The sequence below is a fragment of the Dipodomys ordii genome, unplaced genomic scaffold (assembly GCF_000151885.1).
Source record: "Dipodomys ordii isolate 6190 unplaced genomic scaffold, Dord_2.0 Scaffold117, whole genome shotgun sequence".
Classification (NCBI taxonomy): domain Eukaryota; kingdom Metazoa; phylum Chordata; class Mammalia; order Rodentia; family Heteromyidae; genus Dipodomys; species Dipodomys ordii.
The window spans coordinates 2,332,314-2,347,379 of NW_012267333.1; the positions used below are offsets into that span (position 1 = coordinate 2,332,314).

The 15,066-nt window shown below is 44.3% G+C and overlaps 1 protein-coding gene and 1 long non-coding RNA gene across 3 annotated transcripts in view; one reads left to right on the forward strand and one right to left on the reverse strand.

The window, feature by feature from the left end:
• The window catches only part of LOC105995537, a 16,050-nt gene extending 8,119 nt beyond the window's left edge, over window positions 1–7,931 (reverse strand). The window contains exon 1 of the long non-coding RNA XR_001175574.1: window positions 7,826–7,931. This is a non-coding gene — a long non-coding RNA (uncharacterized LOC105995537). The remainder of the gene's footprint in view (window positions 1–7,825) is intronic.
• A 24-nt stretch (window positions 7,932–7,955) lies between these two features.
• Patl1 (protein associated with topoisomerase II homolog 1 (yeast)) overlaps window positions 7,956–15,066 on the forward strand; it is a 29,541-nt gene continuing 22,430 nt past the window's right edge. The window contains exons 1-2 of one of the 2 annotated variants that reach the window (XM_013029289.1): window positions 7,956–8,121; window positions 10,572–10,683. In XM_013029289.1, the coding sequence (XP_012884743.1) occupies window positions 8,107–8,121; window positions 10,572–10,683 (127 nt within the window). In that variant the 5' untranslated portion in view covers window positions 7,956–8,106. The remainder of the gene's footprint in view (window positions 8,122–10,571; window positions 10,684–15,066) is intronic. The other variant, XM_013029290.1, reaches the window with a different exon arrangement.

The following is a 15,066-nucleotide window of genomic DNA, read 5'->3' on the forward strand; positions in this document are numbered from 1 at the left end:
GGTACTGAGGAATCGAACCCAGGGCCTCAGGCATGCAAGGCAAGCACTCTACCACTGAGCCACCTTCCCAGCTCCAAGAGACTACTCTTTAAAGGAGACAATGACCCTGATGTATGTTACAGGGCTACTATATGAAATCAGGGTTACTATGACTTCACAGATAATGCCCAGAAGATTATCTCGGGACAGTACATAAATTCCAAAACGCAGGGGTTGCCTAGCTCTGATGAGCTCACACCTGTAATTCTGTCTATGCAGGAGGCTGATATCTGACAATGGCAGTTCAAAGCCAGCTCAGGCAGAATATGCCTACATACTCCTATCTCCAGTGGACCACCCAAAAGCCAGATGTGAAGCTGTGATCCAAGTGGTAAAGTGCCATCCTTCAGTGAAAAAGTAAAACAGGAGTTTGAGGCCCTGAGTTCAAACCCCAGTAACACACACACACACACACACACACACACACACATGTATGTGTATGCATGTGCACACAGTGTTACTATTTCAGCTGATTTTTACAAAACAAAAATGAAATCAATGTCTTCAGCTCAACACATGGAGCAAATTAACTCATTCATGATCATAAACTTGCTGGCTAACTGAACCAAATCTCTTGAAAATGAGATGAAAAACACAGAGTGGCCTGCAGATCATAAAATCATCTTCAAAATGATTAAGTCTGTAGGTGATCTAACGGTGTCATTGCCTAGTATCGGCTGGAAGCCCCAGTTGATACTAGCTACCAACTGCTTAAAACAGAAAAGTTTTTTTTTCATAGAAAACCCACTATGGCTCATTTATGGAGGACATAAACCAAACTGGAATGATCCAGTTCCATTTTCACTCATCCTGTAGGTACAAATCATGAGTGAAATGGTATGAACCATTGCATTCTTATGAGCCAGTGAGGTAGAGTGGTTTTGTTCATTTCGGACATTTCTGTTTGATCATTTAGGACTAAGTGCAAAGACACATGTTGCAATGAGAATAATATACGAAACAAGAAATCTATAGTTCCTTATTGGGAAGGGGTCCAGGAGGGAGGGCATCATTATGTTTTCCTGGGCTGCCTAAGTGACATGGGAATCAACCGTTCCACTAACCACCAGGAACTAAGCAGGGTTCAAGGGCATAATGGAAACAATGGCAGTGAAAGTTCCCCTTTCTCTTGCCAGTTCAGCAGCTAATACAGGAACAAAATTACTTTTCACTCATCTCCCAATGCCATGTCCTATCCTGGAAAACCACTATATTCCTGACCTCTAAATGGCATTCAGCCAAATAACACAGGAGGGAGTCTCTGTACCTCATTTCTACTGCCAAGCCTGTGCTACCTCTTCTATGGCTCTGTGCAGGACGGATCTGTATGTTTTCTCACTCCATTACTGCTATCTTTCTAGTCTGTCATTAGTTCACCTAGGGACAGCTTCCATTTTGAAACTTCAAAAACCTTCTCATTATACACTACCAAAATTCACCTTAAATGAAATCCCAATGATTCATTCCATACCACAAGTAGTAGGCTGAAAAATAGCTCCCCAAAGATGTCCTAATTCCCAGAACTTAATGAATATGTTACTTTACATCATAAAAGGATTTTGAAGACGTGATTTAAGGATATTGAAATAGGAAGCTTATCTTGGGTTATTCTGGTGCACCTAATGTTATCATAGGATCCTTTATGTTTGTTTGGTTGTAGTTGTAGCAGTAGTTGTTATTGTTGTTGTAAACAGTCTTACTCTATATGCTAGGATGACCTGGAACTCATGATCCTCCTACCTCAGATCCTGAGTGCAGGAGTAACAGACATATGTGTCCACACCTAGCTTTCATAGGATTTTTTTTCCTTTTGTGCTGATACTGGGGCATGAACTCCAAACCTTTTACTCAGCTTTTTCACCCATACCTGGTGCTCTACCACTCGAGCCATACCTATAATCCAGCAGTTTTCTGGTTAACTAGAGATAAGTCTTGAGACTTTTTTTTCTGTCCAGGATGGCTTCAAATTGCTATCCCTAGATCTCAGCCTCCTCAGTAGCTAGGATTATAGGTGGGACCGGGGACACCTGGCTTTTTCAGAAGAGTGGGGAAGAAAATGTGACAATAGGAGTGGAGAGGCAGGCAGGCAGGCAGACACAGACAGACAGACAGACAGACCGACAGACAGACATGCTGGGCTTTGAGAATGGAAGATAGGACAACAGACCTTCTTGAAAGGTAAAAAAGAAAAACACCATCAAAGCTAACCACAAAAAAACAAAAACGAAAACAAAAATCTCCAAGGTTCCAGAAGAACATAGTACTATGGTCTATTTTAGGCTTTTCACCTCTAGCACTAGCAGAGAATAAATTTTTGATGTTTTCAGACACTAAGCTTATGGAAATTTGTTACGGCAGCAAAAGAGATCAAACAGTCCATACATTACAATTTAACTCATCCCTAAAGAACTACTTAGGCCATACTCATGACTTTTTACACAATACATTCGCAGCCTGTATAAGAGATTCTTAAGAAATACCTATGAAAATACCTGGAAAAATGTTTAATAATAGCTTCTCAAAATAAAATTTTCCCAAAATTAAAATATTCTTTTATTTTCAATAAATCATGAGTAACAAAGATTTATCTCATTGAGCGAACTCAGCAAGACAATGAAGCCAAGTCAAAACACTAAACCAGGAACTATGAAGGAGGCCAGGCACTGTGGCTCCTGCTTCTAATCTCATCTACTCTGGAGGCAGATATCGGGATGATTGGGGTTCAAGGCCAGCCCTGGCAAACAGCTGGGTATGTTGACACACACCTGTCATTCCAGATATATGGGAAGCATACGTATGAGGATTATGGTCCAGGCTGTCCAAGAAAACAAAAAAAAGGCAAAAAGGGTTGAGGGTATAGTGTAATTGTCTCTGGAAATTCCCTGCCAGACACTCCTGTAACTGTACTTTGTTCAACTCCTAGGTATTTATTAATCCAGTCAAACTGACAACCATCAGTTCTGTGGTTTTTCAGTGGCTCTGTGTCAGTTTGGTTTTGCTTGTTTGTTCTGGCAGTGGTAGGGTTTGAACTAAGGGCCTCATGCATGTAACTCAGGAGCTCTACCACCTGAGCCATGGCACATGTGCTTTCCACTACAACTTGGAAAAAAGAAAAAGAATGTGTAGTCAGAACCTATGGTTGGTTATTTCCAACTGGAGAGAGCAGACAAGGAAAAGAAGTGGCATAAAGTTGAATAGTGTAACTGCGTTTTCCCCCTTCCTCTCTTCATCAACCCTCATTTAACACATATCCCCCCCTGCAACCTTGAAGTACCAGTTTTCTGATACTTAAAAAGAAAACTCGGGGCTGGGAAGGTGGCTCAGTGGTAGAGCGCTTGCCTTGCATGCCTGAGGCCCTGGGTTCGATTCCTCAGCACCACATAAGCAAAAAGAAAAAAGCCGGAAGTGACGCTGTGTCTCAAGTGGTAGCACGCTATAGCCTTGAGCTGAAGAGCTGAGGGACAGCACCCAGGCCCAGAGTTCAGGCCCCACGACCGGACCCCAAAAAACAAAAACAAAAAACAAAACAAAACTCAATCTCCCTCCCAAAAATATCGTGTAAGAGGGAATTTGTTTTATACTGCCTATTACACTTTGTTTTTGTGTTTATGTCTGCTCTGCAATGATTCCTTATACTTCCCTTAGTATTTTCTAATTCATTTGTTTTTTGTAGCTTTTTTGCCAGTCCTGGGACTTGAACTCTGGGCCTGGGAGCTGTCCCTGAGTTTCTGTTTTCAAAGGTAGAGTTCTACAATTTGAGCCACAGCTCTGCTTCCAACTTTTTTCTGTGATTAATTATAGATAAGAGTCTCATGGAGTTTCCTGCCTAGGCTGGCTTCAAACCTCAATCCTCAGATCTCAAACTCCTGAGTACCTAGGATGACAGGTGTGAGCCATTGGCACCTGGCTTTCTAATTCACTTATATGCAGTATTACTGACTTTCTGATATAAACTGCTCTAGATATATTAGTCTTGATACATTAAAATGTTGATCATTCAGTTCAAAATATTTTCTGTTTTCCATTGTTTTCTTAATTAGATTGCTTTTGGGATAAAACATTAGATAGTGATTTTCCATTTCTGAAAAACATGAAATTGTTTCTTAAATGATTAACATACATTAGTTATACAAGGCAGGATTGTGACATTTCCATAAATGCATACAATGTATCCTAATAAACTCCTTCACTCCCTTACTTCTCTCTCCATTTCTAAGACCATCTTAATAGGTTTTATTGTTCTATTTTCACACATCCAAATAAACTACTTCAACTATATTCCTCATCATTCACCTTCTACACTCCTGTTATACTTTCCTTTCATTCACTGTTTTTCAGTGTGTATTGTTAACTGTAGTAAGTGCAGTATTTCAGCTGTGCTTGTACTGTGTATGTATGTGCATGTGCACAGGTACTTGGTCTTGAACTCATAGCCTAGATACTGTCCCTGAGCTTTTCTCCTCAAGGCTAGCACTTTATCACTTGAGCCACTGCTCCACTTTATCTTTTTGGGTGTAAACTGAAGATAAGAGTCTCACAGACTTATCTGCCTGAGCTGGTTTTGAACCGAGATCCTCCTCAATAGCTAGGATTACAGGTATGAGCCACCAGCGCTTAGCTGTCCCTGAGGTTTTTTAGCTCAAGGCCAGCACTCCATTACTTGAGCCACATTCCAACTTTTTGATGGTCAATAAGAGTCTCACAAACTTTTCTACCCAGACTGGCTTTGAACCTCGATCCTCAGACCTCAGCCTCCTGAGTAGATAAAAATACAGGCATGGGCCACTGGACCTGGCCCAGTATGTTTTTATCAGAATAACCCCCTCTATTCCCTTGTCTTTCCCTGCTCCCCAACTCCTTATTGATCAACTGCTCTGAAATTCCCTATGGCATTGTCACACCTGGCTGCAATGAATTTTTTCTTCATTCCTCTCACCTTCGTCCCATAGCTAAAATCATATTTTATGTATTTATTTGACTGATTACTTCTAACATAATGATCAGAAAATATGGCTCAACCGGTTGAGCCAATTCTTCCTGTGAAGGGCCAGATACTAAGTGTTTCTCACACTTAGCAAGCTACTAATTTGTAATTACCAACTCTTGTCTTTTAATACATGAGGGCATCTTGGCAACCTGAAAAATTAAGAAACATTTAAGAGAAAAGCAACACACTCCTCTAGAAACCTAATTAGATAGGGCTCTGAACTAGTCAACAGATGAGAGCTTCATTAGAAGGTGGAAAAAGCCTAAATACCTATGCATGTTTATACCACTACTACTACTCAGGAGACAGAGATTGAAGATCACAGTTCAAAGCCAGCCCAGGCGCAAAAGTCCATGAGACTAACCACCCAAAAAAAGTTGGAAGTGGAGCTGTGGCTCAAGGGCAACACCCAGACCCTGAGTTCAAGCCCTAGGACCAGAATCATAAAAATTAAAACAGGAAGTTGGAAAAGGTCAGGAGGCGGAGCCTAGTAGGAGGAAGTAGGTCACTGAGGGTGTGGCTTTGGGGGCTATTTATTGCCCCAGCCTCTCACTGCATTTACTTTTTGCTCTGCTTCTAGTTGTCTTTGGGGTGAAGAACTGCCTCCACTGCATTGTCCTCCCCACTGCCCCCCAGGAAAATCTACCCCAGCATGAGACCACACATGGACTGAGCCTTCTGAAACTGTAAGTTTTAATACACATCTTTCCTTCTTTTCAGTTCTCTCCGGTACTTTGGTCACAGAGATGCAAAAGTAACTTAATACATAGCAACCAAACACAATGTGTAAATAAACTGTGAATATATTGCCTTATAAAAATAGATGGCTGGGCCAGATGCACCTGTGGGCCATGGTTTGTCAACTCCTGGTCTACAAGACATTAATACTTTGGTGATGGTTAAAAAAAAAACGTTGAGGATGTCACCCAGCACCTGACTGGGCCTGAGCACTGTCCCTGAGCTCTTCAGCTCAAGGCTAGTGCTCTCCCACTAGAGCCACAGCTTCATTTCCGGTTTTCTGGTGGTTCACTGGAGATAAGATAAGCTGGCTTTGAACTGTGAAATTCAGACCTCAGCCTCCTGAGTGGCTAGGATTACAGGCATGAGTCACTGGCACCCCGCTCTGATATTTCTTATATTGCACACATACTTGAAAAATAATCATCTTATCCCTGACCTGCTCCTTTCTTTAAAGCTGAAGACTGAACCAAGCAATTATTAGCTTTTTGTACTTTGTCACTGTGATTAAGAGATTGGGTTTTAGAAAGTCCTCATCTGCCAACTTCTAAATTTGCCATTGACTTAAAGCAAATTATTTAAGGTGTCCAACACTCAGGTTCCTCTTCTATAAACTGGAGAAAGTATTAGTGCCTACCTCTCCGGGTGAGTTGTAAGGAATGATTCAGCTTTCAATCATTACCATCATTATTAGCAGCAGCTGCATTATCCCCGAATCACTCTGTTCCACTTTCCCAAAGCCACTAAGTCCCAGTGACCTAGTGGATGTCTCACTACCAGTGGACAGCCCACTGCTTGCCATCCAGACTTTCTATTTTCAAATCCTGCGTTTCCACTACGCAAGCCCTGATGAATGCACTCACACTGACACGTGAGGAATTTACAGTATGCCGTTCTTAGGCGAGGCTGCATTTTTCACACACGGGGGAGAGAAGGGGTAGTGGAACTCCTAAGAATAACTTCTTGGAGGTGGGGAAGGGAAAAATACAGTCACAGTCCTCCAGGCATATAGCTATGCCAGGGGCTGAGATGGAGGGGTGGGGATGGGAATGATTTTTAAAAAGGGGGGGGGTGCTACTGATCCAGATGCACTGAACTCAAACTGACAGGTTGAATGGCCTCATTACAACTAAAGATAACTAAAAAGGTCAGAAAATTAAGGTAAAATAAAAAGAATACTTTCTGCTGGCACAATTTAAAAGGGAGAGAAGAAGAAAGAGGAGAGAGGAATGGAGAGAAGGGAGAGAAAAGGGAAGAGAGGAGAAGGGAGAGGAGGAGAAGAGAGGGAGGAAGGAGGCGGGGGGAGGGGTGGAGGGGGGATTCAGTGGGGTCAAACCCGCTGGGGAGGACGCGCGATGTTCCAGGAGGTGACCCACCACCAGAACTTCAGCCACTGGGGTGTAGAGGTTGGCACCCCGGTGCAAAGTCACGGTACAAAGGTGGGGTCACGCGGGGGCGCACCCCGGCTGAGGTCCCCGCCCAGCCCGGCCCGGGCCTCGGGGCGCCGGGTGCCTAAAAATACCTCCCGGCCGGGGCCTTCGGCTTAGCACCGAACACAGCACGAAGCGGGCTGGGGCGCGGCTGGGAGGCGGGTGAGTCACGGCCCCGCCGGGCCGGGCCTGGTGGGAACAGCGGCCACCTGTCCCGGGCCCGGCGCGGTCACCTGCCACCCGACGCAGGCAGCACCCGACGTGGGATGTGTGTGCTTTCCCCGCCAGGAGCCTCGGGTGCCGACCCCCCCCCCCCGGTACCACGGACAGCAGTGCGGGACGTGAGCGCCAGAGAGGAAACCACCCCGAGAGCCGCCCAGGACTCCCGCGCCCGGCTCAGCCCGGACCCCAAAGCGCACAGCGTGGGACCGGCCCCGGGCTTCTCCCCGCCCCGGCGATGACGGAGAACTCGTGACTGGCCGGGCGACTCGCAGCCCAGCGCCCAGCGGGCGGCGGGCGGAGGGAGAAGCCGGAAGGCGGAGCTGCGAGGTTCCCGGAGCCGGGACGCCTCCCCCGCCCACCCCCTCCCCACCACCCGCGGGCGCGCATGCGCAGTCGCTCTCCACGGGACCTCCTTCTCGCCGCGGACTCTAGGAAGCCGCACGCCAAATCTGTCCTCCGCGCAGCCTCCGCTGCTGTCGTTGCCGCCGCCGCCGCCGTCAGGCGCCAAACGGGGCGGCCGCCCTCCCCGAACTGCGCCTGCGCACGTTCCCACGCACGCTCCGGCGTACGGCGGCGGCCAGGGGTCGCGAGCCGGTGGAGGACCCGCGCGCGCCGAGGAGACCGGAGCGTCGGCGCTTCTCCCCTCCCTCCCCCCGCTCCCCTCCCCGCTCCCTCCCCCCTTCCCCAAGAATGTTCCGCTACGAGGTGAGTGTGGCGACCGGAAGTGGCCCCTCCCTCACGCCTCACGCGCCCCTTTGCCTCTCCTGCCCGCGGGCGCGCCGGTCCCGTGCTCCGGGCGTGCGTGGGGTGGGTGGGGGGGGAGCGGCAGGGAGAGAGGCCGGGGCCCGTGGGAACCGGGGGAGCGCGGGGGGCGACGCCGGCCTGGGGCTCACGGTCCGCGGAGCCGGCGAGCGGTCTGCAGGTGGCGGGACTGCCGGGCGGAGCGGCTGTGGCTGGGGAAAGTTGGCCTCGGTGTTGGGGTGCGCAGGGCCCGTTAAGTGCCACGGTCCGGCCACACACCCCACCACGCCCTCCCTCGGAGCGGGGCCGGCCGGCCCGCGCACAACGCGGGCTCCTGCCCGGTGGCTTTCCTTGAGGGAGACCTTACCTGGATGCCCGTCGCTCCGTTTCCCGCCCAGTGCCCGGACGCCCCCTCCCCAGCTTCCCACGCACGCGCACGCCCACACACCCAGGAGGCCTGCGGGGTGGCTGGGGTGTCCTTTGACTCTCGGGCTAGACGGCTGGCGAGCTGAAGGGTTGGGAGGGGGCGTGTCCAGGAGAAGTTCCTTCAGGACCAGGGAAGATGTGGGGGTTTTTGGGGGGTGCTGTCCTTGGGAAGGCAGCAGGTTCTTGACCCTGTCACCGAGACTCTGTGACCTTGAGTGACGCTGAATCTCTGAACGTGAGAGTTTTCTCCCGTTTGCAAAATCATTGGGGACGGCTCTCGGTTATCCCTGAGTCATTTCAGGATTTTGGGTTTGGTTTTGAGAGCAGTGATTTGGTTAGGTAGATCTTTATGGTTTGGAAGAGTATAAGGCTGCTAGTGGCCTCTGATTTAGGGACCAGTCCCACGTCTGCTTTCTGTTAGCATGAGAGATTTTTAGGATGGGTAGAAAGGCTCTAGCCAGGCAAGATCTATTACAAATCAGTCCATACTAAGAGTGTGGAATTAGGACAGGTATACATGATAGCTGAGCCACTACCATAATGTCTAGTAAGTGGGGAGAAAGAACGATGAGACACAGTGGGAAGAAGTTGTTGAGAGAAAAAGAATACTTGGAAGAATAAGTCAATTAATAAAACTAAGGTGGAGGAGGGAAATGTTTAAAATACACAAACCTGTAATTCCAACACTGTGGAGGCTGAGGTAGCAGTCATGAGTTCAAGGCCAGCCTGGGCTACATGCTCAGACACTGTACCTGAAAATAAAGTAGAACACACTTAAGATTGTTTATATTCAGCTGTCTACAATCTTTGACTTGTTTAATCCTCACAACAAACTGAATTAAGTGGTGTGTATCCCTGAAATACGATTTAAGAAACTGAGGACCAGAGCCTAACATAGTACAAGCCTCCAGACACAACAGATCTTCAAAAGGCACTGATCAGTTAATCAAGAAAATTAATTGTGCTGGGCCCAGGTGGCTCACACCTCTAAATCTGGTTACTCCGGAGGCTGAGATTAAGGAAAGCAGTTTGAAGCCAGCCTGGGTAGGAAAGTATGTGAAACTCTTACTCCTGTTACCTACCAAAAAAGCCAGAAGTGGAACTGTGTGTGGCTTTATGGTAGAGCTCCAGCCTTGAACACAAATGCTCAAGGACAGTTCCCAGGCCCTTGTTCAAGCCCCAGGACTGGCACACACACACACACAAGAATGAGTTGCCCATGTTTATAATACTTGTAAGAGTGGAGCTTGATGTATCAGAGCTCGTCCCACATAAGTAGTAGAGAACTTAGCTTTCAGTGAGAATTTAGAACTACAAGAAACAGAAGGGGGACAGAAAGTTAAGAGAAAGCATTAAAAGCAATAATAAAATTGAATGTAAGGAGGCAAGTATGAGTTTTGTTGAGAAAGTTACATGAAACACAAGATAACAGTGTTCCTTTTTTACTTGTAATCAGTATTCCAGCCAGCAGTGGGAAGAATGTGTGCGCCTAATTTAATGGGTGCATGACGATATGCTATTGTTGAATTTTTATTAAATAGGAAAACTGGACATGTTTTAGGAGTGGAGGATAAAATAAATGAAACAAGGAATAGAAAATAGAAACAGAAGCTAGTGAAATCTCCCAACTGCCAGAAAAATTGGATAGGAAAAAAAAATCTTACCAAGTGCTGGTGGCTCACGCCTGTAATTCTAGCTCTTCAGGAAGCTGAGATGATGATCAAGGTTCAAAGTCAGCCCTGGGAGGAAGGTCCCTGAGACTCTCTATCTCCAATTAACCACCAGGAAACCAGAAGTGACACTGTGGCTCGAAGTAGTAGAGCAGTAGCCTTGAGCAGAAAAACGCAGGGACAGTGCCCAGGCCCTGAGTTCAAGCCCCATGACCAACAAAAACAAAAAGCTTACCTTTACAAAGGCAAGGTAGACATTTTTAGGCCTTTGAAAATGAGCATATAAGTTTGAAGCTCAATTCCTTTCTCTCTGTTCAGTCTCTGGAAGATTGTCCTCTGGATGAAGATGATGATGCATTTCAAGGCCTGGGAGAGGAAGATGAGGAGATTGATCAATTCAATGATGATACATTTGGGTCAGGTGCAGTTGGTAAGTGACTTCTTTCATGGTATCACCTTGCTCTCTAGACTTTCACAAGGGCTTTGCTAGGGGTAACACCATAATCTTAATAGAACAGTGAGTGCATCCTTCAGTCAGAATAGTTCATCTTGCTGATCTTTTTTTTTTTTTTTTAAGTCCGGTCTTGGGCTTGAACTCTGGGCCTGGGCACTGTCCCTCAGCTCTTCAGCTCAAGGCTAGCACTCTACCACTTGAGCCACAGCGCCACTTCTGGCTTTTTTCTTTTTGCTTATGTGGTGCTGAGGAATTGAACCCAGGGCCTCATGTATGCAAGCCAAGCACTCTACCACTGAGCCACCTTCCCAGCCCCTTGCTGATCTTTTTGTCTCACCTATAAAAGCAGGTATTCTTTAAGCCTTGTCTCATCCTGCTATATGACTTTGTGGTTCCTGGTTGCCATTATAAGGAATTCAAATGTTCGGAGAAGTAGAATTCAAATGTTTGGAGAAGTAGACATTTAACAGAGTTTTAAAATAATCTAGATGAGGGAAATTTTGTTTGCAAGACATGCAATGTAAGGGAAACTAAGGAATTAGAAGACAAATCAGATTCTAGTATGTAGATGTATTTTTAATTTTTTTACTGTTACAAAGGTACAGAGTATAGTCACTGAATGTATAACCATTTCTATTGTCTTATCTGCATTAGCTTTTTAAAAAGGCTTTTTTATTCCAAGTATATTGGTGATAGTCTTTATAAGTTAGGGAAGTATTGTGCACAAATGGAAATTTTTTCCACTCCTACATATAAATATTGCAGGAATTGAAAATATAAAAGAGCCAAACTAAACTTATAGCCATGGAGTTGTAAAGCCCAAGACCAAAAATTTAGGAAGCCACCTTACGTAATCAGTTTGAGAACAAGCTTTAGAAGAAGGTTAAAGCAAGTGGAGTATTAGCGTAAGTTTTGTACTTTTAAAAAATGAAGAGTAGGGGAAACAAAGGAGGAGGCAACAATGCTTGATAAGAAATGTACTCCTAGCCGGGCGCTGGTGGCTCACGCCTGTAATCCTAGCTACTCAGGAGGCTGAGATCTGAGGATCGCGGTTCAAAGCCAGTCTAGGCAGGAAAATCCTTGAGACCACTAGAAAAACCACTAGAAAACTGGAAGTGGCACTGTGGCTTAAGCGGTAGAATGCTCGCCTTGAGCTAAAGAGCGCAGGCACAGCACTAAGCACGTAGTTCAAGCCCCACGACTAACCAAAAAAAAAAAAAATGTATTCATTACCTTACCCATGTAATTGTAACCCCTCTGTATGGTATTTTCACAATAAAAAAAAATGAAGAGTATACATATATAAATATCTGCATAAAGTCAGTGGAGATATTCTTGCTTTAGCTGTCAGATTTTGGAAAACAACAATAGTGCTTACATTGAGGTGTGTTAATATGTGTGATTTCTTTGGAACTGCAGCACTTTTGTCCAAATGTTCCAAGTTTAATAAAGGAGAAGAAATTTAGCAGTAGTGGGTAATCCCAAGATGTTCTATGTCAAGACCAAATAAAAGTCTTAAAATGTCATAAAGGATAGTGGTTTTCAACAACTTAAGTTTATGTTAAAAATTGCACAGAGTTGAATGAACTGACAAAAATGAAAAAAGTTTACTGTTGTTAGCCATTTACAAAATTCACTACAGAACTAAAACTTTGCAGCAAGAGAAATGTTGAAAGTAGAAGCAAGACTCACTAGAGAAGGGAGTTAAGACCTTTTGGAATGTAGCCATGGGTTAGGAGATGAGGTTGTCCAGGAGCATGGCATGAGAAAATACTATTTGTCTTTCTTCATGGCTATCACAGGGAAAGCTGCATAAACTAGAATTACAAACACATGGAACTTCTGTGCATGGAAATTGTACTTAAAGGAGATAGTTCAGTAATAACCTATTGAATAAAATAGAAGCTACCAACACTGTACTTGTTTCTAGATCTTTCTGTTAAATGCTGTAGAGAATGTCATTTTCAACAAATTTTTTAGTATTTGAGTAAAGTTAATGAAACTGATTTATAGATAATAAACTAAGATGAGACAGCATAGCTGCCCTCAGTTTTGATTCTGGACAGAAGAGATCTTGCCTTCTCATTCAAGTCTTAAGTTCTGTGGGAAGTCTCCCTGTTCACCCAACGTTCCTTTTTTTTCCCCTACAAGATTGGAATACTGCCATTAAAAGGATATTAAAGTATATGGAACTGTATTGTATGTGATAGAAAAGAAATACAAGTTGAAATGTTTTAGTGTGCAGTAAAAGTACAGGTAGTAGCTGGGCACTAGTGGCTTGAGGTTGAGATCTGAAAATCGTGGTTCCAAGCCAGCCAGGCAGGAAAGATAGTCTGTGAGACTTGTATCTCCAATGAACTATCAAAAGCTGGAAGTGGAGCTGATGTGGTAGAGTACTAGCCTTGAGCAGAAAAGGCTCAGGGACAGCACCCAAACCCTAAGTTACAGCACCCAGGCCCTGAGTTTAAGCCCCAGGGCGTGCGCGCGCACACACACACACACATACACACACACACAGCACAGATAGTAAATATTAAAGGCAACAAAGTAGTATATAGTTAGCTTATTCTTTACCATGAAGCAGAAGTGTGATTAAGGAGGACTTCTTTTGTCAACAAAGTTCATAATAGAGAAAACATTTCCAAAGGTAAGTTCTTTCCATTGAGTATGTAGTATACTTGAATTGTAAAGTAAAATGTGTGTTTGTGCCAATATTGGAGCTTGAACAAAGGGCCTGGGTGCTGTCCTTAGCTTTGTAACTCAGCTGGTACTCTACTACTTGAGCCACACCTTTACTTCTGACTTTTTACTTGTTAAGGAGATAGTTATTCTACTTGAGAGTTTGAAGCCATCCCAGACATTTTCCTGCCTGGACTGGCTTCAAACCACAGTCCTTAGATCTCAACTTAATAAGGATCTAGGATTAATGTGTGAGCCACTAATGCCTGGCTTTAAAGTGAACATTGTATTTCCTCATAACATCTTGGTTTAAATATTATGAAAAGCAAATTGCTTTCTTAGTCAGCAGGCACATATATAACTGGTAAAGAGAACGTAAGCCAGTAGGGAAAATGTCATACTTAGCTTTGGTTTGATTCTTTGGAATTTGCAGAGTGGGCAACTGGAATAATAACTTCACATAGGGAATATTTTAGGTAAGAGTGCTCTCATATCATCTTTCTTAAAATTAAAAAATAATAACAATTGCACCATCTCAATAAATGGGATTAAGGTAGTCCCAACTCATTCTCTAAAATAAAGGCTTACATTTACCTGGTGCTTATGACGTGCTAGGCACCATTCTAAATTTTCCATATTATTTGTCCTCACATCAGGCTTGTGAGTTAGGTACTGTTGTTATCCTTAACAGATGAGAACAGAGTAACTGAAAGAGAAGTATAAATAAATTTGTGTAAACTTAGCAATATGTCACAACAGTCTGGTGAATCTTTAGAAACCCACACCTACTTGGAAGGATTACTGCTCTTTCTGTTTCTCTTTCCTTTATTAAAGCTACCATAATTTTTAGGGGCTGAGGTTGCCATTAAAAAAAAAATTTAAAAACTGGGGGCTGGGAAGGTGGCTCAGTGGTAGAGTGCTTACCTTGCATGCATGAGGCCCTGGGTTCAATTCCTCAGCACCATATAAGCAGAAAAAATCCAGAAGTGGTGCTGTGGCTCAAGTGGTAGAGTGCTAGCTTTGAGCTAAAGAGCTGAGGGACAGCACTGGGGCCCAGAGTTCAGGCCCCACGACGAACAAAAATAAATTTAAAAAAACTTCTATTTCTATTTTGTTTTAACTCAGAAATATCCAGATTTTTTCACTATGGAATAAGCTGAATTGTGGTTTATTAATAGAATAGAATCATAGTTCTTTAAAAAAAAAAAGATAGTATTATCAGTAGTTATAGTGTTTAAATAAAGAGAAACAGCTGGGCACTGTTTGTTGGCTCACACCTGAAATCCTACTGACTCTAAAGGCTGAGATCTGAGGATCAGTGTTTTGAAGGCAGCCCAAGCAGGAAAGTCCATATTAAAGCAGGCTCAATTGGTAGGCCTGAGGAAAAGAAGCTCAGGGACAGTGCCTAGACCCTGAGTTCAAGGCTCAGGTCCAGCACAATAAATTAAATAAATAAATAGAAATAACCGCTATCTCAGGTGATAAAATGCTTGTCTAGCACATTGCAAGGTGTTGAGTTTAATATCAGTACTATAAAAGTGAGGTGGGGGCGGTGGGGAAAGAAACATGTTAAACTCTGCCAGTTTCACATAGTGAACATGAGAAACGTTTATATTCTAAGTGACATATTTTGTAAGCATCACAAAATATTTAATGCTTAGATTTTTTTAAAAACAGATT